This window comes from Myiozetetes cayanensis, unplaced genomic scaffold (genome assembly GCF_022539395.1).
Source record: "Myiozetetes cayanensis isolate MyiCay16 unplaced genomic scaffold, myiCay2020 scf5-8, whole genome shotgun sequence".
Taxonomy (NCBI): Eukaryota; Metazoa; Chordata; class Aves; order Passeriformes; family Tyrannidae; genus Myiozetetes; species Myiozetetes cayanensis.
The window spans coordinates 83,393,761-83,421,671 of NW_026087742.1; the positions used below are offsets into that span (position 1 = coordinate 83,393,761).

General features: G+C 36.3%; 1 protein-coding gene across 2 annotated transcripts in view; it reads left to right on the forward strand.

Moving 5' to 3' along the window:
- PPP2R3B (protein phosphatase 2 regulatory subunit B''beta) overlaps window positions 1-27,911 on the forward strand; it is a 45,725-nt gene that overhangs the window by 16,334 nt on the left and 1,480 nt on the right. For both annotated transcript variants that reach the window (XM_050331299.1, XM_050331300.1), the window contains 11 exons: window positions 12,476-12,661; window positions 14,337-14,440; window positions 15,000-15,102; window positions 15,851-15,925; window positions 19,328-19,414; window positions 19,840-19,996; window positions 21,827-21,875; window positions 23,158-23,247; window positions 23,946-24,121; window positions 26,748-26,866; window positions 26,954-27,060. In XM_050331299.1, the coding sequence (XP_050187256.1) occupies window positions 12,476-12,661; window positions 14,337-14,440; window positions 15,000-15,102; window positions 15,851-15,925; window positions 19,328-19,414; window positions 19,840-19,996; window positions 21,827-21,875; window positions 23,158-23,247; window positions 23,946-24,121; window positions 26,748-26,866; window positions 26,954-27,060 (1,253 nt within the window). The remainder of the gene's footprint in view (window positions 1-12,475; window positions 12,662-14,336; window positions 14,441-14,999; window positions 15,103-15,850; window positions 15,926-19,327; window positions 19,415-19,839; window positions 19,997-21,826; window positions 21,876-23,157; window positions 23,248-23,945; window positions 24,122-26,747; window positions 26,867-26,953; window positions 27,061-27,911) is intronic.

Sequence of the window (27,911 nt, forward strand, 5' to 3'; positions counted from 1 at the left end):
TTCAGTGCACTAGTGTCTCTTTCAGGTGACCTTCAAGAGAGGGACATAGAGCTCTATGACCCTAAGAATGTGTTAGCGTTCTGACTTCTATAGTATTATTTAATTTTTTTAAAATCTGACCTTTATAAGCAATGTTTATTCCTTTGTGCAAAGCAGAATGTAAGTGTTGGTTGTGCTGGTTTATACCATTCAGCATAAACACGTGAATGAAAGGATTTTTGTCTTGTATCTTTTGTGCTGAACTGGAGACAGAGAAGGGAGCTTGTTGACTAGGGACAGCATGAAAAGAAAATGCTATCTTAGTTACTCAGAAATTGTGGTAGCAGTTAATTTTTAGGCACCTCAGAGCAGGAGGCAAGTTTAGTCTAGTCATGGCCTCCTGTTGTAAACAAACACATCATTACCTTGTGTGGTGCCCCTTAACTTGATCCGTCTTTCATCGAATGATAGTTGGATCACTTGTACTTTTACAGGGCTTTTTTATGTTGACCTAGAAAACATCTCAATGTGGTATGGTAATTCATACCTACAGGCAGCTAATTACTTTCAAAAACAGCTTGTCTAATCTGTAGGGTTTTTTCTGTTTTAGCATGCTGCCGGCTAGAAAATTACAGTGCAGACAATGAGCAAATATTTTTCATTTTTAACCAGACTTGCACTTCCTGGGCGAATGGTAAATGTAGAATAATGTATGATAAACTACTTTAATTGGATTACAAAACTCTTTGAGCAAAATAGAATTAATAGGAGAATAAAACTAGACTATGAGGTCAGTCATGGCTTAGTTTGATATAAAGTATTTTATCCAGGGTTCCTTTTTTAAATGATGCTTGCTTTAACTACATCATTTTAAGGAAACTTTTTTGGAAGTACTTTCAAAAACTAACTATGGGTACTGGTAACTGTTGATACAGAAACTGAGCATTCTTTACCTGACATTTTATGTTTATGTTAATTTCAACTTGACCTCGTAGGTTGGGTGCAATTTAAGGAACAGCTATTTATCAGCTATATAATCATTGAAGAAATTTCATGTTGAAATTAAAGACTGCTTAGAGCTTTTGTAGAATAACTTAAAAAAAAACCCTTTCCCATTTCAGTTGCTAAGCTTCATTGCTGTTGGAGTTTACAACCTGCACTGTATAGGCTTTAAGACACAACAGTTTAAGATGTAAAATTAGAATGCTAAAATCAAGTAGAAATTGAAGCAAATCTGGTTTTCTATATTTTTACTACAATCTTGTAATTTTATAACTTGTTAAACAAATGGCAGATTCTCTTTAAGGGCTTTGTGCCATTAAAGCTAGCATCCTAAAATAAAAAATTAGTAATGGTGGTGGAGGCTGATATTAACATGTGGCTCAACATCTGCTCTGAGCTGGGTTGAAGTGACTGGGTCTTCCACAGGTTCCAGGAATTCTAAGGCAATGGCATTTCATATAGGGCCATGTAAGTAAGTAATCTGTGTAGGTAATCCCCTGTGGTTTAGAGCATAGCCCATCAAGTTTCTTGAAAATCTTTAAATAGACAACCAGCAGTGAGATGGGTTATTCTGGGAAGTGGTGGAATAGGCTGTTCTTCAATTTTCATTTATTAGTGAAAATTTATAAAACTGAGCAACATAGGGCTTTCTCGAAAGATCTGTTTCTCAAAAGAAAGATAAAACAATACACAACTGTTGAAATATTACTTCAGAGAACTGAATTTTTTAGTAGGTGACTGCATAAAAGTAAGTAGAACTTCAGTCCATCTTCTGACATTGGTTCTAAGACCAAAACCTTTCTTAGGTAGTTCACACCTACAGGATATATTGAATTGGGAATGCAGCACTTGAAGAACCACTGTGTCCATCTTGCTCATCAATTTATCTTCAACTTTGGAGGCAGAAGAACGAACCACCGTGTCAAATGCACTGGCAACTGAAAGATGGGAACTGAAAGGCCCATTACCTGCTGATAGCTGAGCAGCTTGTTTTGGCCAACAGCCTGTAACATTCCTACCTATCTGAGTTGGAATATAAGCAGCACTATTATCCCAGCTATGTGAGGAAAATATATCTGAAGTTTGAAACAAAATTATGACAATATAATACATCTGTGTATGGTGACATGCCTATACCCATGTAACTCAGTGTTACCTAAACTAGGAAAATAGGTATTATTTTGCTGCTTAGGGGCCACATCACCTTACAAAACAGTTGAGTTCTAACTTTAAAACCAAACTTTTTTAAAAGTCAAATAAATTTGTGCTCAATGTAATGATTAAAAAAACAGGAGTTAAAAAAAAGCTGGCCTAAATTTTTAATTAATCCTCTCGATATCAGTGCCAGACCTGAGTGCTGGCATATTTTCTGATACTTTTAAAGCATCATAACTTCATCTGCTGTTAGTACTTGGTGATTCCTTGGTGTAGTTGTATGTGTCACACCTCAGTGTGGAAATGGAGAGCTACTAGTTTCATGACCACCTGTTAATGATACTAAATGCTGCTTACACATGCTATTTATGTCAGCTGTATGAGAACTATTTCTTCGGCTTCTACAGGGCCTCACGAGATTTGCTTTCCTTCTGAGTGAAGTAACTTTAGAAGTTGGTGCCTCTTGATCACTTTTACATTCGTTACCAAAATGCTACATAAATGCTGGTGGCATGTTGAAGACAACAACAGAGTTTGTAGGTGTTAGTGTGTGCTGGGCTGGTGTGTGATAGTGATGTAGAGAACCCAGTTATTCTTTTAGTCATGAAGACAACATTCTCATGTCTGAGGAAAAATTAATTTCAAAAAGTTTAATCAAGATGGTTTTACAGCTGTAGTCTCAGAAGTATACTGTGTAACAGAGGCTTCTGGCGGCACAGCTTTCCTATTAACACCAGTTTTCCAATTTAACATCATTTGTAGAACTTCTAACACCCCAGACCGAGGACCTGATATTCCTTTTTACATAATACCTTTACGTCAGGCACACAAATGCTTTATTAAAGAACACAACCCAAGTGTTTGCTGGAAGGGCCAGAGATGGAATACAAATCTCATTCCAACTGTAGCTAATAGTTATACTTGATGCTAGCTTGCTGATACAATACCAGTTTTCCAGAGCTGATGCCAACACTTAAGACAGAATGAAAATATATAAGCTGCCTGCTTAGACTTGCTAGTCAAGATGATGTTTTCCATAAATGGAAAACTAGTGGATTTCCATATTTTAAGCTTTAGCCTCTTGAAGGAAGCTGTAAGCAAACTGGTAGAATTTTACTATTTCTGCAATGGATGTTCCTGGTTCAAACTTAAAATGTATTGCTGTAATTAAATTATTATTACAGCAAATGTGTACTGTTTCCAGAGAAACCAATATGGTGCAAGTTTGTTTCAGGTTATTTGCATGCATGTTTTAAGACTCTAGATTTCAGTTCCCTCAGCAGCTAAGTTTTGTGACACAGCAATTCAGCATTGAAAAGTTCAGATGTATTTATTCTTCCCTTGAAATAAAAGATTCACTATCCTTTTCTCCATTTTAATATACTTCTCATGCCCCTAATCACTAATGCTAGATGTTTTGTGACTGTTGATGCTAGAAAACCTGAAACAGTTTGGCACATCTTCGTATAAAATGTCCTTTGATTTTACAGGGCAAGAGGGATATGAGATTATTTTTGCAATTGTCCGGATCAGAATTTTTCAGGGCATCACCAGGAAAGCAGTTGACAGAATACTTACTCCAACTGTTGACTTTTCAGCTCAGTAGCAAGGCTATTGATATACTTGGTGATATTTTTCTTCTTTGAGAGCATTTTTCTTAAAGTCAATTGCATTGAGTGATTGAAACTTGTTTGGTTGTAAACATTCAAAGATAAAAAGCTGTTGCAGAGTTTTAAATGGATGTCTGTCTAAACCGTACTTGTTACTTTTGATGTTAAACTGATGTCCTGTCCTGACAAGGACTTTTTTCTGTAGACAAATGTTAAAATTGTCTCAGGTGTAATTAACTGTCAGTCCTTTGGCTGTGTACAATTAAAATTATCACATACTAGGAGGATCTTATTCAGCTGGTGTGCTGATAACAGCTGGGGTAACAGAATATACTGGATAGAAGAACTGATTTGACCTATGATCAGGGTATTCTCTGTGTAGGAGTATTTTCTGAGAAAGCTGCATATGTATGGCAAACTGGATATATTAGTGACTGGGGTACTTAATTTAATGTAATTCATAAGCTGGAGACTGTTCGGCATCAACTCACAGGCACCAGTAGTCATACAGTGACTAATATATTTTCACTACTTCTGTCTTACCAGAAAAAGTAAAAGAAATTGCATTTCACAGGGTAGGTTTTTCTGAAGAATCTTGCTTTTTTCATTTCATAATCTGTACTTTTTTCCATTTTTAAATTAGTAGGGCATGTGGTGGAGAAAAATATGTTCACTGGTCAGCCACAGCAAACTCTTAGAGGGTCCTGACTCTAATGCCTTTGGTAAAAGTTTTGTCAGCAAATAAAAGTTACTGATGGACATGCATGTAATATGGAAAGGTCTTGTGTTTATTGCTTTGAGGGGAGGGAGATAACTACCCTCTTCCATTTTGTCCCAAACTCAGGTCTTTTCTGAATAAATCAGTAAACTCTTCTTACTGCGTAACTTTTGATACTGAAGCTCTATGTGACTGTGCAAAAAAACACCAAACCTGTGCAGCCATGTTTGGAGGTGTTTCTGTGGCAATAATGCTTTTGCAATTGCATCCTCCAGTTCCCAGTAGGACTGCATGATTTGTTTATGTCAACTATACCAAACTGCAAATCAGGAGAATCCCAGTGTTTCCAAAATCAGAGTTGTAGAACTTGGGTGAGAGATCTCTTAGTGCAGCATCTGTATTACTGGAAGGGAGGAGACTGAGAAATTTGTACTCTACTGGTTAGGTATCATGCAGAAGAATGCCAGTTTACCTCAAATGAAGAGTTTAATCTTCACTGAACTAGTGAAAATCAGGTTTTGACCATTTGAAAGTTTCCCAGTGTTTGCCTGTTTATTTCATGCTGCTTTTGCATGTGTGCATGAGATATGACTTGCCTGTGGTGGCCATTCACACAGGCTTGTAGTTGAATGTGATTTAAATTCAATACCCAAGATGGTGTGTATGGAATGCATTTCACAGTTTCAGCTAGAAGCTTTTCCTGGAGGCCACTACCTACTGTCTCCTCCTCCATGAGAATTAAAATGCTTTCCCAAATAGGTGTGTGTAGATGGTTCAAAGTTTGGCATGCTCTGAGGCTTCAGTAGCTTTTTATTGAGGCTCAATTTGGCTGTTTCAATTTGGCTTGGTTAAATAATTAAGAGTAACTAGCAGAACTACTACTTACTCTGCTGTCTTTGGACTTAAAATAAGGGGAGAAATTATCTTCAGGTAGCAAACAGCTAACAAGCCCTTTTTTTTTTTTTACCTCAAAATCTGAAGTTACCATACAAACAATATTTCAGTGACAAAATAAAACTCAATTCTAGTTTGTTAATAAACTGAACGTTCCAACATTGAATTGTAAAATGAATGTGCGGTCCTATCCCTGTCACTTTATAGCCAGGGATACTGTAAAAGGATTGATACTCTGCTGTTGAAGTTGATGTTTGGACCACAACTAACTCTTCTGAGCTTTCTGTTTGTAGTTTGGCCACCATTTGCTGGAACGGGAAGGGTTCTGCTTGAATCAGGTTATCAATGGACAGCAGAGGGAACGGATAACTTTGATTCACCATTTGTTTTATCTCAACTTCCAGTAACAGTGTGTGCACTATGAACTTCTGAACACAATAAACTTGGCATATAGTCCAACCAAATATAAAAATGGTTATCTCTTCTTCGATATATGCTGTATGCAAATTAAGATATTGAATATTACAAATACTTGTCTCATAGCAAATAAGAAATTGTACATATTTTTAGGCCATGGAACTCTAGTTTTAACAACATCATAATCCTCCTTCCTTCTGCAACTTGTAAGGTTAGGGTCTTCCTTAGACTTCATTTTTAATGTTACCCAGGACCCTTCTTCATGTTAATCCTGACTGCTCTAAACCTCACCAAATCTCTTTAGATTTGCTTGTGGAAGTGCTACTTGCTGTAATGTGTCAATTATCCCAAAAAGGGACAGAGCTCTATCTCTAGAGTAAAGTTAGTTCAACATTGAGGGTTATCATTTGCAGTGAATCACGAGACCAGATTACCATATACTTTTGTCCAGAAATAGACTTGAGAGTAAATGGCCAAGAACATGCGTAAATGAGATGAGAATGGAAGTCAGTTTGTGTAAAACTGAGATGAGTGCCCAACGTGGCATGCAGGAAGGAAACTCCCAACATACTTATCTGGTCAGAATTTGAATGTGAACACAGATTTGCTAACTGGAACATAGACTGCTTTGAGAGGGTTTCTGAACCCTGCTCCTTTGCATTAATTCAGGTGACAAGTATGTATAAAGTCAGAAACAGTGTAGTTTGAAGTACTTTTTTTTCTTCTAATGGTATATTGCTAGAACTTTATAGAAAAGTGTATTAATTTTTGCATTTCCTTCCCCTTATTGTAGCACAAATATTAAGTAACCAAGACCAAACTATGAGCCAAATTGTCTAAGTTAAGGCTAACAGCAAAAGTAAACTAGTTGAAAACTGCATCAGCGTTAAAATTAATAGATGTTTATCTCTTACTGTGAAAGGAAAGAGGAGCATAAAATTAGTCTCTATATAACACATCCAAAACCAGCTGTCAGACAGTGACTGAAGAATAGCAAGCTGTAGACCAGGATAGAAGGAAGCAACTGGCAGTAAAACATTTGTTGCCAGAGGAAAGACTTCTGCAAATATACCCTGATGACTGGTTTTAGCATAGGTTCATTCTCTGTAGGTGTCTCTGAGTTTGATTATTCACATATGTCTTACATTTCTGACTAAGTTAGGCAAAATCAGTCACAATCTTAGCATGGTTTTAAGCCTAATGTAAGATGATTTTAAGCAATACTGCCGCAGTACTCCTCTAACCTTCCTTATGTCAGCATCAGAACCATGTTGCTTCAAAGTGGCATCAACTGTGTGAGACTGGATGAAGACAAATGCAGGGCAGTGGGGGGTTTACTTTTTTAGCTGTCTTGGTGATCTGGGGCAATTCACCATATTGCTTCATTATCACTGGTGACACATGGGATGGTAGACTAGAGAGTTTACTCTCTAGTTAAGCTAGTGTGGGCATGGGGGAAGATGCAGGGGTGCTGTGGTGTAGCTTACCTTATGCTGTACAACTTCATTATTAAGCTTTCAGATTAACTATACTGGTTTCAAGTTGGTTTCAAGCGCAGTAACTAGATTTTAGAGTAATAGAAGTTGGGGGGGGACAAACACAAATTTTGAAAGTTTTAATTTGTCCAAGAATCATCTTTCACAGAGGAAAAAATACTGTTAAGCATGTGAAGCTGAATGGGAAATGGTACAGTCAGTGAACTCTTGCAGTAATAAATTCCATTAGTTTGGCTGGAAAGAGGCTAATGAGGAGCATACAAGGAAAAAGCATCACTTCTTTAACTTAGGTAATTGGAAATGTAAATGTCTACCACAAGGTCAAGAGAGCTGATGTTGCAGAGGACATGTTTCTCTGGGCTTTTTCTGAGGAAAGTTCTGGTAGTAACCTTACTTTACCTATCCTGAAGCAGATTTCTGAAGGCACTTTAACACGCTGAATTATTTTAGGTGTTAGAACAGGTTTTTCAGAATTAATGTCTCTGTTTAAAATGAGACTGAACCCTTTTCTAGACAATAGTAGCATAAGTCTTTTACCTGGTGTTTTTCAGATTTAAATTCCATAAAACTACTGATAATGTCAATTGCTTATCTAGAGGGAAAAGCTGAGTTTCACTGGGCAATCAATTAGTAAGTTAAAAAAGAAATATTCCTGTGGTTTTATTGACCAGACTTAGACTGTGAGCTGTAAAAGGTCAGAGAGGTGGGAAGGTGGGTTAGGTATTCCTTTTGAGCCTGCTTACTGAAAACATTTTGTTACATTCACAATTTCTGTTCAGCTTTGATAGGTTGGAGGACACCTTGTATTCTAAAGAACTTAATGAAATCTAAAAAAAAAAGTGATACCCTTTAGTTAACATGTTGGCTTCCATTTTTTGTTGTGTATTAGGGAACTTTATGCAGTATCTGCTTTTGTTGTTGGTTGGTTGATGAGCTTGTACATGGGTGGTTGCAGATATGCTAGGATTTAAAAGGCTTAATGGCATACCTCTGCAGAAAATCCTCTTAGCTTATTATGCACTTTGTTTCACCCAGGTAAGTTTAGTGCGAAGTGAAATATATAAGAAAAGATAAAAATCTCTTTAAAGTATTTTTGGTATTTAATGCCATTTTTTATATGGGATTATGGTGCACCACTTAGCAAAAACCTAACATGAAGTTGGGTATAAATGTGAGACAGAATTTTTGGGGATCCTGTTTTGACCATGTTGTGTGCAATCCATTGACTTTCCTTTAATATGGGCATCCTCATGGAAGTGGATATCAAATGCTACAGCAAGTGCTGACTGTGAACTCCATAATTTTGTTTTAAATGTTTGGGGTTTTGTTTGTTGGGGTTTTTTTTGTAGAGAAATGGGCAGAACAAATGTTGTTGTCTGTCAGATATTAGAAAGCATCAGCATTTCTGAATGAGGTTATCTTATTCTGTAGTCATGTCAAAACATGCAAATACTGAATGAGTTCAATCTAAATAGTGATGAACAAGGGGCAACAGTTTTCAACTAAAAGAGGGCATTGGGAAAAATTCTTTACTGTGAGGATGGTGAGGCACTGGCACAGGTTACCCAGAGAACTTGTGGATGCCCCATGCTTAGAAGTGTTCAAGGCCAGGTTGAATGGGGCCCTGAGTAACCTGGTCTAGTGGGTGGCATTCCCTGCCACAGCATGGCGGGGGGAAGGGCTCGCATTGGAACTGGACATCCCTTCCAATCCAAGCCACTCTCTGATGACTCAAGGGACTTGTGTCCTAATCTCTAAACTGTCTACAAAATATTACATTTATAAACATATTTACCTTGCTCCCTTTTTCAGCAAGTCCTTTGTAAGTGAGGTTTCACTCACTTGCATTTGAATTGATATATTCAACCCCTTTGTGGGGCTCAGTATTTCTGGTTGGCAGTCGCTACATGCAAATGTCAAATCTAGACATTACTGAGCATACATTCTCAAAACATCTGGGAACAAGCTTCCCATTCCTTCTTATTTCAGAAATACATCCTGTAGTTGAATGACTGTATCCTAGCATCAGCTCTTTCTTTCAGTGGAGAGAGAAGGAAAAGAGCATCCTTTTAAAATTACCAATGTCTTTATTTTTGCTTATAACAAAGTTAACTGCTGGGTGCAACTCATCAGTTGGTAAATGTAAGAACACTATCTAGCATGAAGAATGAATTTCTCTGTTTGGAATAAGATATGTTCTCTTTTTGGAATAAATATGTTCTCTGGTATATACTAGTAACTATATTACTGCATTGTAATTATAATATTGATTTCCTATTATTGTTGTTGTTGTTATTATTATTATAAGCAACTGCTGGGAAAATTATTGGAAAAGGATCTGGAAAGCTGCAAAACAAAATTAGAAGTTTGCCCTTTGAACAGTGACCCCAATAGGGTATAAACTTCCACTTCCTCTGTTGTAAAAGTCAGGGCAAGTAAGTGTTGGATGGCTGTGGACAGAACTTACAGTTCTATATGTCGGGAATGAAAACTGGTTATGTATTAAAAGTTTTCTTGAATTGTCTTATAGACAAATCTTACATAAGTTTGGGGGGTTTTTATGTTAGTACAAGCAAGAAGTTTTCAAGGAATCCTCACTTCCCATCTGTTACATAAAACCTAAACTGCAGTGGCAGCTTCACAATACAGTTATAGATTCTGGACTTCATATATACTTACTGCAAAGCTTAATGCTCCCTTCAGTCCTGACACTGCAGCATACATCTGCTTGATGAGTTATTTACAAGCTTATACAGCTGCTTTCCTTAATTCCAAGCATGTTATTGTTGGTGCTATTTCTCAGCAAGTTGCAGGGAAAATTTTCACTGACCAAACCAGTCTCTTTTGTCATTTTAACTTACTGTCATTTAGCTTACTTACTGTACTAAGGGTTTTAATCTAAAGCCATAGATGTAGATTACTTTCTCATGTTAAATTAGCCATTGAAACAGAGTAGTTGTGTGAAGAGATTAACAAACTATTCCTGCAAATTTTCCAGTCCAATTTGATGTTAACAGACTTCTAGCAGTTCTTGTTAATGATGAAATTCCCTGGTTAAAATTATAATTCATTTTAGAACAGCTTAATATTAGTGCATTTTAATTGCCCTGAAATAACAGAACTGACTGTTTCACCCCTATGCAATATGTGCATCTACAGAAATAACTAGTATCTGAAATTACAGAAAATAATGAAGTTTTTAGAGCCCTTTTAGTATCACTTGTTCCTTCATTAGAGCACATATAGTAGAGCGACCTCAGTTGTACAAGGAGCCTTTCAGTTACTGGATGGGATTCGGACTGAAAGAAAAGAGGAATCCCTGACCCTTCTTGGGAAGGTGAGAAGAGGGAAGAGATATAATACCAACTTTATAGTGCATTAGTTGGAGCTGATAGTTTTGGACAACCTGTTTCTTTCTTTGGTACAAGCTCTTCTCGCTGTGTTGACTGACATTAACAGCACCATTCAGTTGTCCAATTCCAAGTTGCTGGTGGCATTTAAGAAGCATTAGTGTGCTCAGAACATCCATGTGGCAGATGCAGAGTGAGACCTGTGCTCTGAGGTCAGTTGCTGGATACCATGAAGGATGTTCAAGGGCATTTTGTTTTGTGCTCTAGAGAGTATTCTTACTAGGTAGCTGTATATAGGCACCAAATAAATCTATCAGAAATTATTGTGAAATGATCATATATTTGCTAATGCAAATGAAGCATTTTTGAGTTTCATCTTTCAGCAACTTTGAGAAACCAGCACAGGTATAGTTAGTTTGTCTTGCTTTGAGAGGTTTGTAGTCTATACTTGCTTGGTTTTGGAGCTGAAAAAATATACTGTCTCACAGATTAAGTATTATATATTTTTACACTAAGCATGCTGAATTCAGTCATGCTTAAATCAACTGGACTACTGAACTAATGATAAGATATCAGAAGTTGTTACCTACAGGATTCTTAGCAAGTGACAGACATCGACTCCAAGTGTCACAGATTGAAGGTAACTTTTTCCTCTATGAAACAAAACTTGTAACACAGTTGAGGGAATTCTGCTGCTGTGGATAGGAATGCTGGCACAAATGCAGAGGGGAAGGAAAGGTTAGTTCAGGCATGTGTAGCATTCCAGCTCCTGGGCTGGAACTCTGCAAATTAAAATCTTCTGTCCATAAGCACCTAGTTCTTTCACTGACTTATGGAAGGACCTTGACTGTGGTAGGAAAGTTGGATATATTTGCAGGCACTTTGGCAAAGATGATAGAGAGTAAAATAAGGGTTGGAGTTTTTTTGGAGGGATTTTGGGTTTCTTTTCACCCAATTCTGAGAGATGGAATTTAGGACCTTGAACATATTCAACACTGGGATGAGTCACCATATAGCATTGTTTTTTGCATTTGAATAGTAGTGTTGGGATTAAAGAACTTCATCTTTAATTGCTAATTTTGAGTAGCTTCTTCACTTTGTAGTTACTTTGCCTGTTATCTTTGCTTCTCTGCGCTGCTTGACTTCCTTTTGGAAACTAACTACAAGGTAAATTCTTCTTAACTGAAACTAAATGTATTTAAACAAATTTCTCCTGTTATTGGTCATCTGGGTTTTTTTTTAGTGGTATGATATATCACAATACTTGAGAAACAGTTTCTTAAGCTCTCATACTATAATTGTGTATAATTTACCAACAAAATCCCTCTGCAGACATCATTTATTACTGTATAAAATCTGTCATTTTTAGGTTAAAAAGAAAAGAAAATCTTCACTGTAACTAAATTAAACAGGTTGGTGGCTTGTAACAAAGTTGTCATGCTTATTTCAAAATCTTGAAGTGGTAAAAGTAGAAATATTTCAAAAGAAAATTCTTTCATAATCTGTCTGTTAAGCTAGAAGTTGAAGGGTTTTTTCTGAAACAGATAATAAAACCTGAGTAATTTCAGATGTCTCCAAGAAGCTGTCTTATCAGTCTTGAAATTTCATATGCTGAAGACTGAGGTTGTCTTTATTAAATTTTTAACATCCTAGAAATCTTTCTAAATGACAGTTTTTGGAAATACTCATTAATTTTTCCAGTGTGCTCTCATTCTTAAATAGCTTGTTCAACTTATAATCTGAAGTCTTTTTGAAGGTGTGTTTGAACATATAATACCCAGAGATTTAAGTTGTCTGCAGATGACTACATGATTTCATTGTACCTGACTGTCAAATGTGTATTTATCTATTCAGGTTCAGACAAAGAAGGAAGAAACTTTGCCACCATCACACAGTCAAAACATTCCAACTTTTTATTTTCCTCGAGGATGTCCTAAGGAAAAAGTGAATATAGATGCTGTGATTGCCAAAATTGAGAAAACTTTCTCTGAATTTCCAAATGAGAGGGCAACATTAGAAGACATGGGGAAGGTTGCAAAGGTGAGAACTTGCTTGCTGTTCTGAACTCCTATGGAAAGGAAAGATGAGTTCTATGTGCTTTATTTTATTGTATTATGTGTTTTCATCTCCTACAAGTTAGTACCCAACAATATTCTACGTTGTTGATAGCACAGTTATGTGTGTAATTTTTTTGCATTAACTGTGTATCAAATGACCTGACAAAAAGAAACAAACATTAAACCAAAACTTGAACTGCTTTTTTTGCTGCATGGATGACCAAATACTAAAGGGCACATTGTATGTTGTTCTGTGTTCTGTGTTGACCAAGAGACTTAGGGCAAAAGCACTGTTAATACCTGTTTTGTTTTCAGGTGTCCACACTGTTTTTTCTCATTTGGCAGGGTCATGAACCTCCACTGTAAAGACACTGAAAGACAGAATGGTTCGGTAACTTGAGATTATAGCTTTCTAGTTATTACTGAAGAGCTAATTCAGAGTTATGGCAGAGTGACAAAATACTGAGCTTAGAAAGCAGCAAATATTTTTAAACTTCTGTGTAACAGACAATAAGCCAGTTAAACATAAATTTCCTTTTTTTTTTTTTTTAATATTGAATCAGTGCTTGAAAAATCACTGCAAGTCATGGTCTTGGTAATGAGTTTCAGGTTCTTATCCCTGTTCCTGTCGCTTTGCATTTAAAGTTCAGGGTCTAGAAAATAGAAACTAAGATTCTTCACAAAAGCAGGACTGGGGGTTCAGAGACTCCTTGTTTGCTCACTGAAACTGTTTAACCACTAAGCTGAATGATAGGATCGCTGCCTTCCAGAGCTCCATCCAACATAAAAGTGGGGAGGCATGAAAGAGACCCTTCCCTCTCAGCAAGGAAGGTGGAAAGGTCCAGTCACCTACAATTCAGTGATGAAAGGCACCCTCCTGAAGAATAATACAAAGCCTCTTTGTCTGTCAGACTCACCTTTTCGTATTAGTTTGAAGCACCAGTTAAACTATTGCATGAGAAGCAACTGTCCTTTTGCTTTGGTGACCTTATACATCTTGCAGTATTCACAATCTTATTTGAGATTCTTGGAGATGCCGGCATCTCTGAGTGCTCCCAGCTGTAGTCAGTTTTAGGCAGGATAAGCACTTTGCTGAGGAAGGTTGGAGCAGACACAGAAGCAGCACTGTGGGTGTAGAAGGGAGCACTGAAGTGGTGAGGGTTGTAACTGGTACTGCTGCTCAGGGCAGGCCAACCTACAACTTAAAACTGAGTAGAAGATGTGCCATGCACGTGGAAGGATGCAGATGAGTTGAGCCATCCTCTGAGACAGACAAAGGTAAATTTGCTCCAGTTCAGAAGTTTTTTTACTGTTTGTGCTGTCTTGAGGTTAGCTTAAAGATAGCCAGCTTGTTAACATTGACTCTGTTCAGCTGCTTGGAGCATGGACAGAGCAGACATGCCAGTGCTTTCATCTGTTAGGAATGCTACAAGTTGCACTGTGTTTTGCTTTCCACTTTTGGACTTCAGCCTAGAGCAGTTGCTAAAAATGAATTATTTTGGAAGGCGCAGTTGTTTCAGAAGCAGTTTTTAAAAAATCTGTGCCTTAATGTTTTCTTCTGAACACTTGTAAAGTGTAATTTTTGAAAGATCTATAAATAAGGGAGTAACCCTCAGATAAGCAAGCAATAAACTGATCTGATGTACGCTTTATTGTAGGCTTGTGAATGCCCACTTTACTGGAAAGGTCCCTTGTTTTATTGTGCTGGAGGTGAACGAACAGGATATGTGTCGGTTCATAAATTTGTTGCAATGTGGCGGAAGTAAGTAGATTTTTTTTTTTTTTAGAAGTACTGCATTTTATTCATTGAAATGTGATATTTAAAGCTCTGAATGCAATCCCATCTGTAAAGGGGAATAAAACACTTCGTCATAACCAACCATTGACAGCAAACTTCTACCTGGGAAAATGTAACTAAATAATACTTTAATATCTTAACATAAACAAACAAATCTTCATTTACAGAGTTTATAGATTTTAAAATGCATGTTAAATGACTGGCTATTTATGGGAAAAGTAGCCCTAACTTGTAAATGCCAGTTGTGGACAAAATGCCTTTTATTCTGTCTAGTTCTCCTCTAATGCTAACTTAAATGTCTATTCATGTAATCAATTACATAGTATACCCACTTCCTTTAGCAGAAATGTATGAGACAGTACTGCTTTGATAAGTTCACTTGGAGCATAGTTTGACATTTTTAATTAGCTTTTGAATTAAATGTTGTGGTTGCAGTTTCATAGGCCTTGGTCTAGGATGCCTGCATGAGGTAGCATGATTAATTTTCTGTGTAGAATATTAAATGGAAATATTTACATTTCAGAATACTTCAGACCTGCTATGATGATGCTGCAAAGTTTGTTCATCTTCTTATGAACCCTGGATGTAACTACTTGGTGCAAGAAGACTTCATTCCTTTTTTACAAGTAAATTGCAACTGAAACTAGTTCTGGAAACACAACAAAATGATGAACTGGCAAAGCCCTGAATTTTTTGACCTAAATGTACTTTTTCATTGTCATTATTAAAGTTTATTGATAATATTTAGTGCAACTCACTTTGCATGGTCCACTGAGATGCTAGTGAGTGACTTGTTTACAGTTAATCATTTTGTATAAGGTGAAGACTTTTTTAAGAGCTACAGTAAGATGCAGGGATTTAAAATTGCTTGCAGGAATAGCACAGCTATTGGAATCTTTTATGTTTAGGAAGGCAGCTGAAGTTATTTAAGTCAGGGTGGGCCTTAGGAGGGCAAAGGAAAAGTGGCATAAGAATTCAAGACCTGATAAAGCTTCGCTGAAGGAGCAGCAAACACCACTGAATAAAACCTAAATTGACTTTACTGACTCATAGGCAGTCACAAAATTACAAGCTACAGCAGTCAGCAGTGTTCAAAATCTTTAGCCTATCTAAAATACAGGCCAAAAATCCTATAATATTCCTAAAATATCTGAAAGCTTTTGTCTATATGGATTCTTTAAAAGATAATTTTATTTTTAAGAAGTCTGTAGTGTTATTTATGTGAAGCATGTTGTAAATGAAGTTATTATTAATGGTTGTGGTGGTTAATTTGAACTGTTTTGGTTAAGAAAGCAGATGTGCTATTCTGTGCTAATTGTTTTAGTAGCCACTAATGAATACTCTTTGGGATATTGTTATTCCTTTTTTTTGTAGGATGTGGTGAATAGTCATCCAGGCCTTTCATTTTTAAAAGAAGCGTCTGAATTTCATTCTCGGTACATTACAACAGTAAGTGATTTGTATTTGGAAAAGCTATTTTTTTGTTAACTAAGTCAAAATTTGGATTAATCAGTATGTCTAAGCATCTTTGTCTCTTGAGAAAACCAGAGTTAAGAGTATGCTGTCAGTCTTCATTTCTACATAACTAGAAATATTGTGAAGAAAAACTATGATGCTTAAGAAAGAGTCTTTCTTAACATGTATAAGAAATTGCTGAATTTAATACTAGTGAGAGAAGCACTGAATTGTAAGTGTTGGATAAGTTAATGAACATTAAGCAGGCTGTTATCTTAAACACTTGATTGTGGCTGTAGACTGTACTCATTAGAATCCTGACCTTAATCTGGGATTAATTAAATGAAATCTTGAATGAAACATCTATATTAATATGATTATGTTCAGTGTTAAGTGAAATAATGATAATGTTGAAACTGCTTGCCACTTTCCTCTCTGGGGACTTTTCTTCTTAAGAAGGTTTTATACATGAAAAGTTTCATTCTGTCTTCCCAGGGTTATGTGACTGAAGTATTTTTTTCTGTACCCAAGGGAAAAATCAGTGACATTAAATTTTCTCAACTGTAGACTAGACAGCCGATTCCACTGAAGTCTCAAAAGATTAACATTCTTCAAAATGACATTCAGTTCGCTTTTTTGGTGCATTTGAAAACTAGCTTAATGAATATTCTCCAACAAAAAACATGCAGAGTTGATTATCTTTTATCCAGCTTATATTTTGACCTTGGCTAAAATTGCAGAAGCTTTTTCTGAGAGCATTTGGTTTTGATTTGTTACATCCTTCTTGCAGAGACTTGCTGGCCTATCCAGTATGTCCTGCTGCACTAGGTTTTGCTTCTTGTTATAATGATTATGTGAGCTCCCAGAACTTTCTTGTCCATTGTGGCTGAAGGAAATGTTCTGCCTGTGAGCTCTTTTGTTGCTTAATGGATTCTGGGTTGTATCAAAGCCTTCTCTGGTTAAAATTGTGAAAGCTTGCTGCCTGTTCTGAAGAATAGTAGGAAAGAAAAGATCCTGCCTTTTCAGTTGCTTTTCTTTGCAGGAACTAGCAATATAAAGTAGTCTAGCAATATTGAATAAAACAGTGCTGGCAGTACTTCACTAACAAAATTTAGTGTAGTCTTCAACAGAAATTGGTGCTTAATCAAAAATCCCAAAAGTAAACTAGTATTTGGAATACTAGTTTAAAGATTAAGGAATGGCAGGAGCACTCTGCCCTTTCCTGTCATATTTTAGGATGGCATAACTGTTGCCTGATACAGTCTTCTAAAATTCTCCCCTGCAAGTTATTACTGATAATTATAGATCATTTTCCCTAAGATGAATACATTACTTGTATGCAATTAGTTTCACTTCACTACATGAAGTTTTGTCTAAAGGATACTTCCAGTTGCAAACCAAATGAGCTGTTCTTCTGCTGTGTTTTTGTAAATACATGCATATATGTGTGTGTGTGTGTGCATATGCATTATATACGTGTCTTTAGCGTGTGTCTTGTGTTGTTCAGCCATGGAACCAATCTGTTCTGTCAGCTATTCTATAGTATAAGTTGGTTGGTCAGTCTAGTGGTAAGATAAGGTACATGTGGCCAAGATGAAGCTGAAATATGTTAAAAACGTTTGCCCTGACAAATGAGATAATACATTTATTCTGCAAGGATGTTATGTGCATATCTGAACTGTGAATTCTTGACATTGTAATCTCTGTATTGCACCATTTCCTCTCCCTTCTGACAAAGCACTGTGCAGCATAGTAAACAAGGCAATTTGCTTATACTCTGCCTCAATTCACTTTAGAAAACAGTTTCAGTCTGTTCCCAGTTGTCTTTACCAAACATTCAATTTTGTTTTTATTTTTAGACCAGTTAAATGTATAACAGATGAGATAATGACATGCAGAAGGATTAAGTTGCAAAGCTAAGGCAAAAACCTTTTTAGAAAAAATTACTTTGTAGTATAAGCCAAAAATAGACCTTCCCTAAATCTCACAATTAGAATTAAGTTAATTAAGTTTCAGAAGTAGGGTAAGATGTTCTTCTATCTGGAGTTATTGAACCGGCTGTTCTTGTTCGAAGTAAGAACTGAAGAGCTAACTGCTCTACCGTTTAAGATTTATGTTAAAACTTCATAAATAAATTATTCTTCTATTTGTAATTCAGAAATTATTGGTTAGTTTAAACTATTGACTTACTGTAATTAAAGTCTGAAGTGATAAAAACTTAAGTCTTTAGCTGGGAAGACATTTTAAATGGGGGGAAGGGGTTCCTAAAGAGGTGGGAGTTTTAGCTGGTAACTGCTCTGTTACAAATGAAACACTACACGTGCAATATTGAGTCTTGCCAATTAGCAGGTATAATCAATCACCAGTTGAGCAGTTATCATTCATGACATGTTTAGATTTTTTTGTCTGTTTTTGTTTAGTGGTGAATGACTGACTTGACATGTATATCTGGTTGACATAAGATAACCTAATTGAGGTGAATATCAAATTCAGTTAAGTAGCAGGAAAAACATATTTTAAAATCTTATGTTTGTAAACTAAATCCAAACAAATTACACCAAATGCATGAGTTGTCCAAAATAGCCATCAAGCCATTTAGGTTGGAAAAGACCTGTAAGATCATCAAATGGATGTATGTGTAAAACTGATTTAAACAATAGTCTTGGGTACTCAACTGAATGCATTTGTTTCTGGTTCCAGTATCAGTCAAGGCACAAGAACTAGTCATCTTTCTTACACAGATTTTATTAATATTACTATTATTGTTGTTGTTATCTTAAAAATATTCGTGTACTACATCTAATGCTATCAACAGGGTTTTTTCCCAAGAAACTTAAAATAGAATACAATTAAATGAGGGAAAAGCACATTCTATCTGCACTTGCAGGAAATATTTCTGTCAAATGTTGATTTGTTGTGTTTGTGAACTTCAGAAGTAGTAACATCTGCTGTACTCTGATCCTTAAATTCTACTCCCAATTCTATTTCGTTAAATTCATTTATGAAGTAAAACAGTCTTATAGCAAGCATACAGATGTTTAAATCTGAAGTAATAAGGTATATTAATATGATTATTAGATGATATCCTGTAGATCTGGAAGACTGGGAGGTAGTGAAATTGCCAGTAGACATACTTTCGATAGCATACAAGTATTCTGCAACATTACTGAGTGAGATATGAGTACTGCAGCATTGAAATAAAACTTGTCTACATGAGTTTAGATATAGATTTAGGAATGGGTTGGTAATACAACACAAGAGAAGCATCAACCTATTAAGTTATTAGAAGAATAGAAATAGGAGAAAGATGGAGCTCTCTAATGCTGAACTAAGACATCTTTGACAAATGTTTAGGAGGCATAGTTAATATTTCTTTCCATTTTCTGTTTCTTGCAGGTTATACAGAGAATATTTTATACAGTAAATAGATCCTGGTCTGGAAAAATAACTTGTAATGAGCTCAGGAAAAGCAACTTTTTGCAGGTACGTAATATCTAAAATTTTACAAGACAGTTATTTCTAGAAGTTTTAAAATTGCATTAGCTAATTGCTTAAGGGAGTAATGTAAGTAGCATTTCTTCCTTTTCTGAAAAGTGGTGAAGACCCAATTGCATTAATTCTCATACATTGCAATATGTTTAAATGTAATTTCTTCTATCCAGAGCTGTATACATGCAAATGTGTTTAGCAGAAGTTGGGCTGATATACTCATTCTTCTGTGAATGCATTAGTTTTCTACTATGTGTGTATTCAGTCTTTGCTGTCATGCTGTACAGTGTTCATTGTCCCTGAAGATAAAAATTGTTCCACTGAAATAGCGTAAGATGTTAACTAGGTTGTGAGAGCTCAGATCATTCAAAACATCTTACAAACTCTTTAACGTGTTCTGTTTATCCTTCTGATAATAGAATGTGGCATTATTGGAAGAGGAAGCTGATATTAACCAGCTGACAGAGTACTTCTCATATGAACATTTTTATGTTATCTATTGCAAATTTTGGGAGCTGGATACAGACCATGACCTCTATATTGATCGGAAGGATTTAGCTCGACATAACGATCATGGTATGACAAACGAAGCACCTTTGTTTACATGTATTAAATGACCTGTGAACTTTCAGCTGATGAAGTGGTTAAATGCCAAGGCTGGTGTTCATGAGTCTGTTGGTGTTGGTATAGTTGATCCTGCTGATTCAGTGAAATAAAGCAGGACGAGTCATCTGTGATGCTGCTTTGCATCTACCAATGCCAGATTTGAGGAATTTGAATTCTGATCTTGGCAAAGAAGTAGAGGAAATATCATTTAAGTATTGATGTATTATAAATGGTTGCATTTGGCAATTTTGTGTTGTTACCTTGGAAATTATCAATTATACTGATATTATTCAAGTGCCATGGCTTCTATGGCAAGGTATGAAGAGTAGAAAAGGCAAACATACATTCAGGTACTTGGCTTATTTTAAAGTCTTGCTAACTTAGCTGCAGTACATTTTGTTTTAATACTATGTAGCACTAGTTAGCAGGTTTACATTTTCTGCATTTATAATATGCAATGACTCTGATTCTGTAGTCTTGCACTATTTTAAATATTCTTGTAGCTTGTATGGAACTGCTGAGGGGTTTTTAGATGCTTTCTGTCCATTGTCATCTCAATAGTGTTCCCTTCAGGACCGGAAAGCTTACTTAAGCACAAAGTGGTTATGGAATAATGTCCCATAAAAAATCCAAAAGAGTAAACACAATTCCGATTGCTTCTGAAAATTTTCCTACTCAAGTTTGACTATGCTTTAGGACAACAAGGAGGGAAAGGTGCTTTCATCTGAGTGGCTGCTCTGCTGAGTTAGCACACTACAGAAAGAAAGCACAACTGATACAGTGCCACTTGCAACTTAATTTTGCATCCTTTAAACCGTGGAATTTGGGTTTAAAGTTAACAGCTGCTGCTTAGTGAGAACTAGACTAAAGACTATAAAATGGGTCTGATAACTTAACTTTAGTCCTTTTGCTTGTCAAAATCAGATAATGTGGTTACATCAATCTCTCCCTAGTACTGTTGCTGGACTAAAATTACACTAGATCAAGAATGTAGCTGTTGTTGAGAAGGTTGAAAACTAGGTAAGAAGCAGCAGCACATATGTGGGAAACAAATTTGCTGACCTACAGTTCTGGGGATAAAGATGAAGTTTAGTGTCCTTACTACAATGATGTGGTGATGGCATCACCATAGGTACATAAAACAGATCAGTTATTTGAATTGTTAACCACCTGCTTTAATTATCAGTATTTCTACAGTGCTGAAAATTTATTTCAAAGCTAGAATAATGAGAACTAATTTTTCTTCTATGAGAATAGTATCATGTGCTGCTTTGAGTACCATCCACAAATTCTTAAGGATAAATAGAATATCCTTTACAGAGGTAGTGCTCAGTTAAGACATGTCTCTAAAATCCCTGAAATGGTTTCAAAATAGAAGCATGGATCAGAACCATGTCAGAAATAGATCCCTGGCAGAATCAGTTAGGTATGTTTACTATGTATGATCGTGCCAGTTCTATTTTGGCTCTTTGCCAAGGTCATGTAAAACTTAACATCACTGGAAAACTTGATTTACTTGTGAAAGAACTGGTAAATGCTGTCTTTTATTAATCAGCCAATTTTATTATTTTCAGTACACTACTATTTGTGTATCAAGTTGGATTTCAAAGCTGGTTGGTTCTAGCTTTGCTTTGGAGAGTTTCTGTTAAGTGATTCTCTCCAAATGGACCCAAAGGGATTTTAATGAGCTTTCTCACAGATCTGTATATATAAAGGGTTCCAGTAAACTCTTCAACTAGACAATACAAAGCAAAAAATAACTTGTATTGAATTGACACTGTTTTAAACCTTTTTTCACAGCAATTTCGAATAGGATGATAGAGCGGATCTTCTCAGGGGCAGTAACAAGGTACTTACTTTGTATGCTGATCTAAATCCAATTCAATATTTGCTTGTTAAACTGTATGATATTCCCAGGGAAAAAAAAGCTTTCCCCTTGCAATGTAGCAATGAATTTCAACATTTATTAAGTAACTTAAACTCCAGTAATACTAGAGTGCTGTTGGAATCTTTGGCACACTCCAAGTTCTTCACTCTCCTTTCTTTACCCATGTGAACATTTGTCACTGGATGTGGTGTGATTTAGCAGGGCTGGGAATGAGGAAGAGAAGAAATGTTGGCATCATTGTTTTTCCATCCCTTGAACCTGTAAAATGTTCAAAGGGAACTGAGATTTTAAGTACTACTTGTAAAATAAATGCTTATTGCATCAATAAATTTGCAAAAATGCCTCCAGTTGAGTTAATTTGCATTTTTGACAGTCATTTTTTCTTTTTTCCCCTTTGGATTGACTTCCTCTTGTGTATTTATGGCATCTTATTCATTTTTGAAACATACTGCTAGCATGGTATCTGCAGTTAGAAAACAACTGATAAACAGAAATAACAAAAGCTGAAATGAGTGAAATGACACTTGGCAGGCACATGTCTACTAGACCTTACTCCTTTTTATGAGTTTTTTGGGCAAGACAAAACATATACCATATATTTTCTTTTTATTTCTTGAAAATAAAACAAAACAGAATTTGGAATTGAAACGTAATATATCTAGGAACTGCCTACCTGACTTTTTACTAGACAGGTTGACTGTGTGTCTTCAGAACTTATTTTAGTTACTGTGTTCTGTGGTATGTGAGTAGAAACAGACAATTATGTTCTTGTCCTCGACACTTCCTGAATATTTCTATTTCATTTTCATTTGCATTCCAAAGCTTTTAGCTACTGAAGTTCAGTAAAGCTTTAACTTCTCATCACTTCTACCTGAATAGAAATTCTAAAAAGCATATGTACTTGTATATAACATATCATTAAAAATTAATTGAGATATCTCTTCTGTTAACAATTAAGCAGTGGCTTTGCTGCCCAGGGAGAAAAGCTGTAAGTCCTTGTAGGACAGAGTGCTACCTTCCTCTCCAGCTGCTCCCTTCCTCTTTACCATTGCCTTAGAAATAGAACAGAGCACACAAGCTCCTTATCCTGAATGATCAGTGTAGTCTGTGACAAATTACCTTATGAACACTGCATCATTTAGGAGCTCATAGTTAATAGCAGCAAGGAAAATAATCCTTCATTTTGATTAGTAAAAACTAGGTGTTCTAAAATAAATTTTCTCTTTCCCCATTGGCCTTCAAGAGGTAGAAAAGCACAAAAAGATGGGAAGATTAGCTACGCTGATTTTGTCTGGTTTTTGATATCTGAAGAGGACAAGAAAACACCAACTAGGTAAGTTTATGTTTTAACAAAGACCAACTTTATTGCTTTTCCAGTCCTGAGATGGGGGCCAGTGATGCACAGCTGGAACTCTGATGGAAGAAGCTAAACTATAAAAACATGAGTGGAAAACTGGCCCAGTTCATTGCATCATTCTTATTTATCTGTGTCTCCTGTTGTTGTTGCTGTAGAAGTCTATTTTCCTGACTTTTAAGAGGCTAATTCACTGGTTTTGTTCCGTTTGCTGTGTGTGGCCTACTTATGGACAGGGTCATACATAAAGGAAATTGCAGTTGTTTCATGATGCCAGTGACTTTGGGAAACTGCAGCTGCTATGAGTTGTATGATATTGATAAGAAACCTGTGATGTGACATGTTGAACAACATGTTCAATGGCTTGTTCAATATGGGAAAAAAGCAAAATACTGAAGTTTTGATGCACTTTTTCTTTGGCTCCCTTGATTTTTATTTTTTTTATATAAAACCATGGGTTTCAGTCTTCTTCACACAATTAACAAATGCATTTTCAAATGCAATACTGAGTGGCAAATACCAGAAACTTCTAGCACAGTAGGTGGTGTTTAATGACTTTCTATGGCATTATGGAATGTAGTCTTAAGTCTAGTTTTGCCTTTAAAAGAGGCAACATGAATTCTTGAAATTCTGTAGTAAGTTTGTATAAAGAGCTCTTTGCTGTTACTGAATTTCAGCATTGAATACTGGTTCCGCTGCATGGATCTTGATGGGGACGGTGCTTTGTCTATGTATGAATTGGAGTACTTTTATGAAGAACAGTGCCAAAAATTAGATAACATGGCCATAGAACCTTTGCCATTTGAAGACTGTTTATGCCAGATGCTGGATCTTGTAAAGCCACAACATGAAGGTAATAAAATCCTTCTCCATCCTTCTCTTCTGATTCTCTGGGTTTAGGAGTTGGTGCACCTGTAAGAGCACTGAGTTGGTCACACACATAATATGCCTTGAGGTTGTCTTTTCACTAAAGTCTGTTAGAACTTATTAACTGATTGGTCTTCCAACACCAGGCAAGCATTCCTTCAATACTAAAATTTAACATGCTGCTTTAAAATTCCTTGTAGGGTTTTACTTTGGCCTTGTAGCCACATTTAGTCTTAAGTGAAATCTTGTCACTGTCTAACTGAGTTGATCCTCTCAAGAAAAGCTCTTGACTGTTCATCCATTCTCTTGCCTGTTCCAGCACTCATTTAATTAAGATTTCTTCAAAAGGAACAGTTTTTAAACAGTGTTTGTCTCTGTAGATCAGTATTAAGTTATTTTACATTAGAACCCTAAGCTGCCCTTAGGAAATTCTTGAGAAGAGGCTTAAAATTAAGTGAATAATAAACTGTTCTGAGTTTTCAGCTACTTTCTATGTCCATCTGAACCTTCATAGACCTATATTCTGTTCTCCTGTTCTCTCTCTTTTGCTGATAAAGCTTCAGTTTACATTTTACACAAGAAACAGTTGTCTTTTATTGAGATGTGATTTTTTGCACAGGGAATTGAAATTACTCAAAACTAGAACTTAAAGCTTCATATTCTTATTTAAACAAAGTTAAAATGGATTTGCTACGTGAAAACAATTTCTAAAGGCAAATAAAAAAATTGTAACTGAAAAGGAATATAAAGGAATATGAAGTATGATTCTTCTGGAAGCTCAATCCTTGATATCAGTGGAATGAAGTCTTAGACCAACACTGTATAATGCATGGGGGCTGGGGAGCATTTAAAATGAAGTGAAGCAAGCTCTGAAAAGCACATTTATGTTATATGGTTGCTTACAACCACCTCCCAAGCTCTGTAGTAATTCCCTTCCAGTGTTGTACGAAATGCTTCTGAAAGACAGAGGTTTCCAGTAATGTGTCTGTTCTGCATTTCAAATGAAACAAGATTGATGTATCTCCTCTATGTCATGAGGATGGCAAAAGAAGGCTATGGAACACAACCAAGATGAGTTATTTAGGACAACAGAAAGGAAAGCCAGTAGTGACTTCTTTTAATATAAAAACTGATATGATGTTTAAAAGGTGGATTAAGAAAAAATTCTTCTGCTCTCCTAATAAAAAAACTATCAGCAAAAAATAAAGTTTCACCTGGTAGATTTGAAACAAGAGATGATACTTTCATAAAGTTAGGGCTAAAATGTGGTACAGTTTGGTACAGGATGCTTACGGAGACCTGAATTAATTCCTTCAATTTCACTCTTTTTCTTGGTGTTGGAGGGACAATGAAAGGCACCTACATGAGTGTTGAGTGTCTGAGCTCCCACTGCAATAAACGGAAACTGGAAAGCAAATAAATGAACCAAATATAGGAGTCTAACTTAAATTGGGAGCTTATATAACTAGGACTCAAATCATTTGCTTGGTTGTGGAGAGCTGCTGCCACTCGAGATGGCCCAGTGCATGAGACATCTGTGTGGGTCTGACAGATACAGCACAGGTGCCATGGGGGATTTGTGTTGTTCTGGAGCCAGCTCTAACCCAGAATACGCTGAGGCACTTCACAACAGATGCAAGTGTGGCAACCATTTCCAAATGGGATTTGGCTTTTGCTTTCCTGTCATGTCCTTGAGTTACACTTTTTTAGAAGCTGGGACAGTATACTGAGAAAATATTTTTCCAGGTCTGGTTTTTATTGAACTCTTCTATAACATCTTCAGTTAGTTCCTATTTGGTTGACGATGGAAAATTGTCTGTATTCCAGGTGAATCAATAAAGGGGAGTTTTAAGGATAGTTATCTGTCTTTTCCTTCCCTGAAAAATTTCATATTTTTCAGCCTTTCTGCAGAAGCTTAATATTCAGCTTTGAAATAGGGTAACATTTCTGAGCAACAGACAAATACTTCTAATGCTTAACAGATCCATTGATTTGAGTCTTTAAAGTATCACTCTATAAAAATCAAACAAAACACCTCTGAGAATTCAGCTTTCCTCTCAAGCAGTAAATATTGATCAGGCTGGACAAGTGTGGCAACCTTGTCTCTATGAAAAATTCATCTGTACGAAGCACAGTCACACACTGTCATCTGTGTCATACATTTGTCTGTTCAAGTCAGGGAAGAAAAAGGGTCACTGCCATAGGAGATTCCTACCTGCTACCCAAGCACTCCTTGGGAAGGAATTGTTAGCTCACTGGAGACTTCTATCCCTTGAGGAAGCTTAAACAGTTACCTTAAATGACTTTTAATAGCTAAGTGAGGTAGACTGTATCTCACTCCAACATACCAAAGGACAGTGGGATGACAGCCAAAGCAAGGAACAAACCTGAAACATTTAAAAGTTCTGTCCACTTTGAAGGACAAATCTCTAGGTGTGTATTTCATCTATTCACTTCCTCCCATTGCATTGAGCATCAGTGACAAATGTTCTTGAGCAATGATGATTGAGTAATGGTGACTTAGCTTTTGAATAGCATTCCTTCTCTTTGGAGAAAGGATAAGTTCACCTCTAATTATTTTACCTCTAATTGTCTTATAATATTCTTTACAGGAAAAATTACCCTGCATGATTTAAAGCGATGTAAGTTGACAAATGTGTTCTTTGATACTTTTTTCAACATCGAAAAATACCTTGACCATGAACAGAAGGATCAGTTTTCTATGTTGCGGGTGAGTACGAAGCTTTAAAAGTCTTTATAGCTATGTGCTTAGCAGTTGAAAAATTTTCTTTATATAACTTGCAATGTGATTGTTTAGGATGGTGAAGGTGAAAGTCCAGAGGTCTCTGACTGGGAGAGGTATGCTGCTGAAGAGTATGATATCTTGGTAGCAGAAGAAGCAGCGAGTGACCAATGGAACGACGGGTAAGAGTGTAGCACAAGGGTTGGTATGAGTCCTCTCTAAAAGAAAAAACAAGTCCTCAAAAAATATGCAATTAATGGTGTAGGAGACTGTCAAGTACAGGTGTGTTAGCCAAAACTGTTATTATGGTAGAATATGCATCTCTTTTTGCAAACCCTAGTTTTCAAATGTGTTACTTGGTGAAGTAAACCTTTGGATGGCTTTTGTTTTCTCTTTAAATCCGTGCTGAACTCATGGGAGAAACCCAAGGTGCTGCTCTATTTTAGTGTTCATAGTGGATTCTCAGTATTTAACTCTTCTTTGCCTTATGTCTTTCTCTGAAATAACACTTCTCCTAACCAGCACATAATGCTTTTATAAACTATGTTTAAATAACACATCCTGTAGTATCTAAGGGTCACTCTCTGCATAGTCCTGTTAAGTAGATGGAAATAATCAAGTGTCGAGACGAGATTCAGTAGTGCTTGGGAAGACATGAATGAACCTGAGTCACCTTAGCCTAGGAAATGGTCAGTTCTTTAGTCCGACACCATAAATATCCACAGACTTATTTTTTTAAAGGATACAAATTACAGATTGATCCCACGTAAACAGTGTTGAAGCTACTCTTTTTTAAATATCAGCATTCACTGACTTGAGTTAGTTATCCATCTTTTCATTTGCATCACCAGCAGGTGGTTATCAGTGCTTTCTGGTTAAACAGTTGTCTTTTGCTTTCCAGCATCTGCTTAAAAACACAGTTGCTATTGCTTCCCAGTGCTCACACGAATTTTAATAAGACTCTCAACTGAGTATTCTGTCTCTTTTGTCATATCAACTGCTGTAGTTTGTTCTTTGTAATTGAGCCTCATTT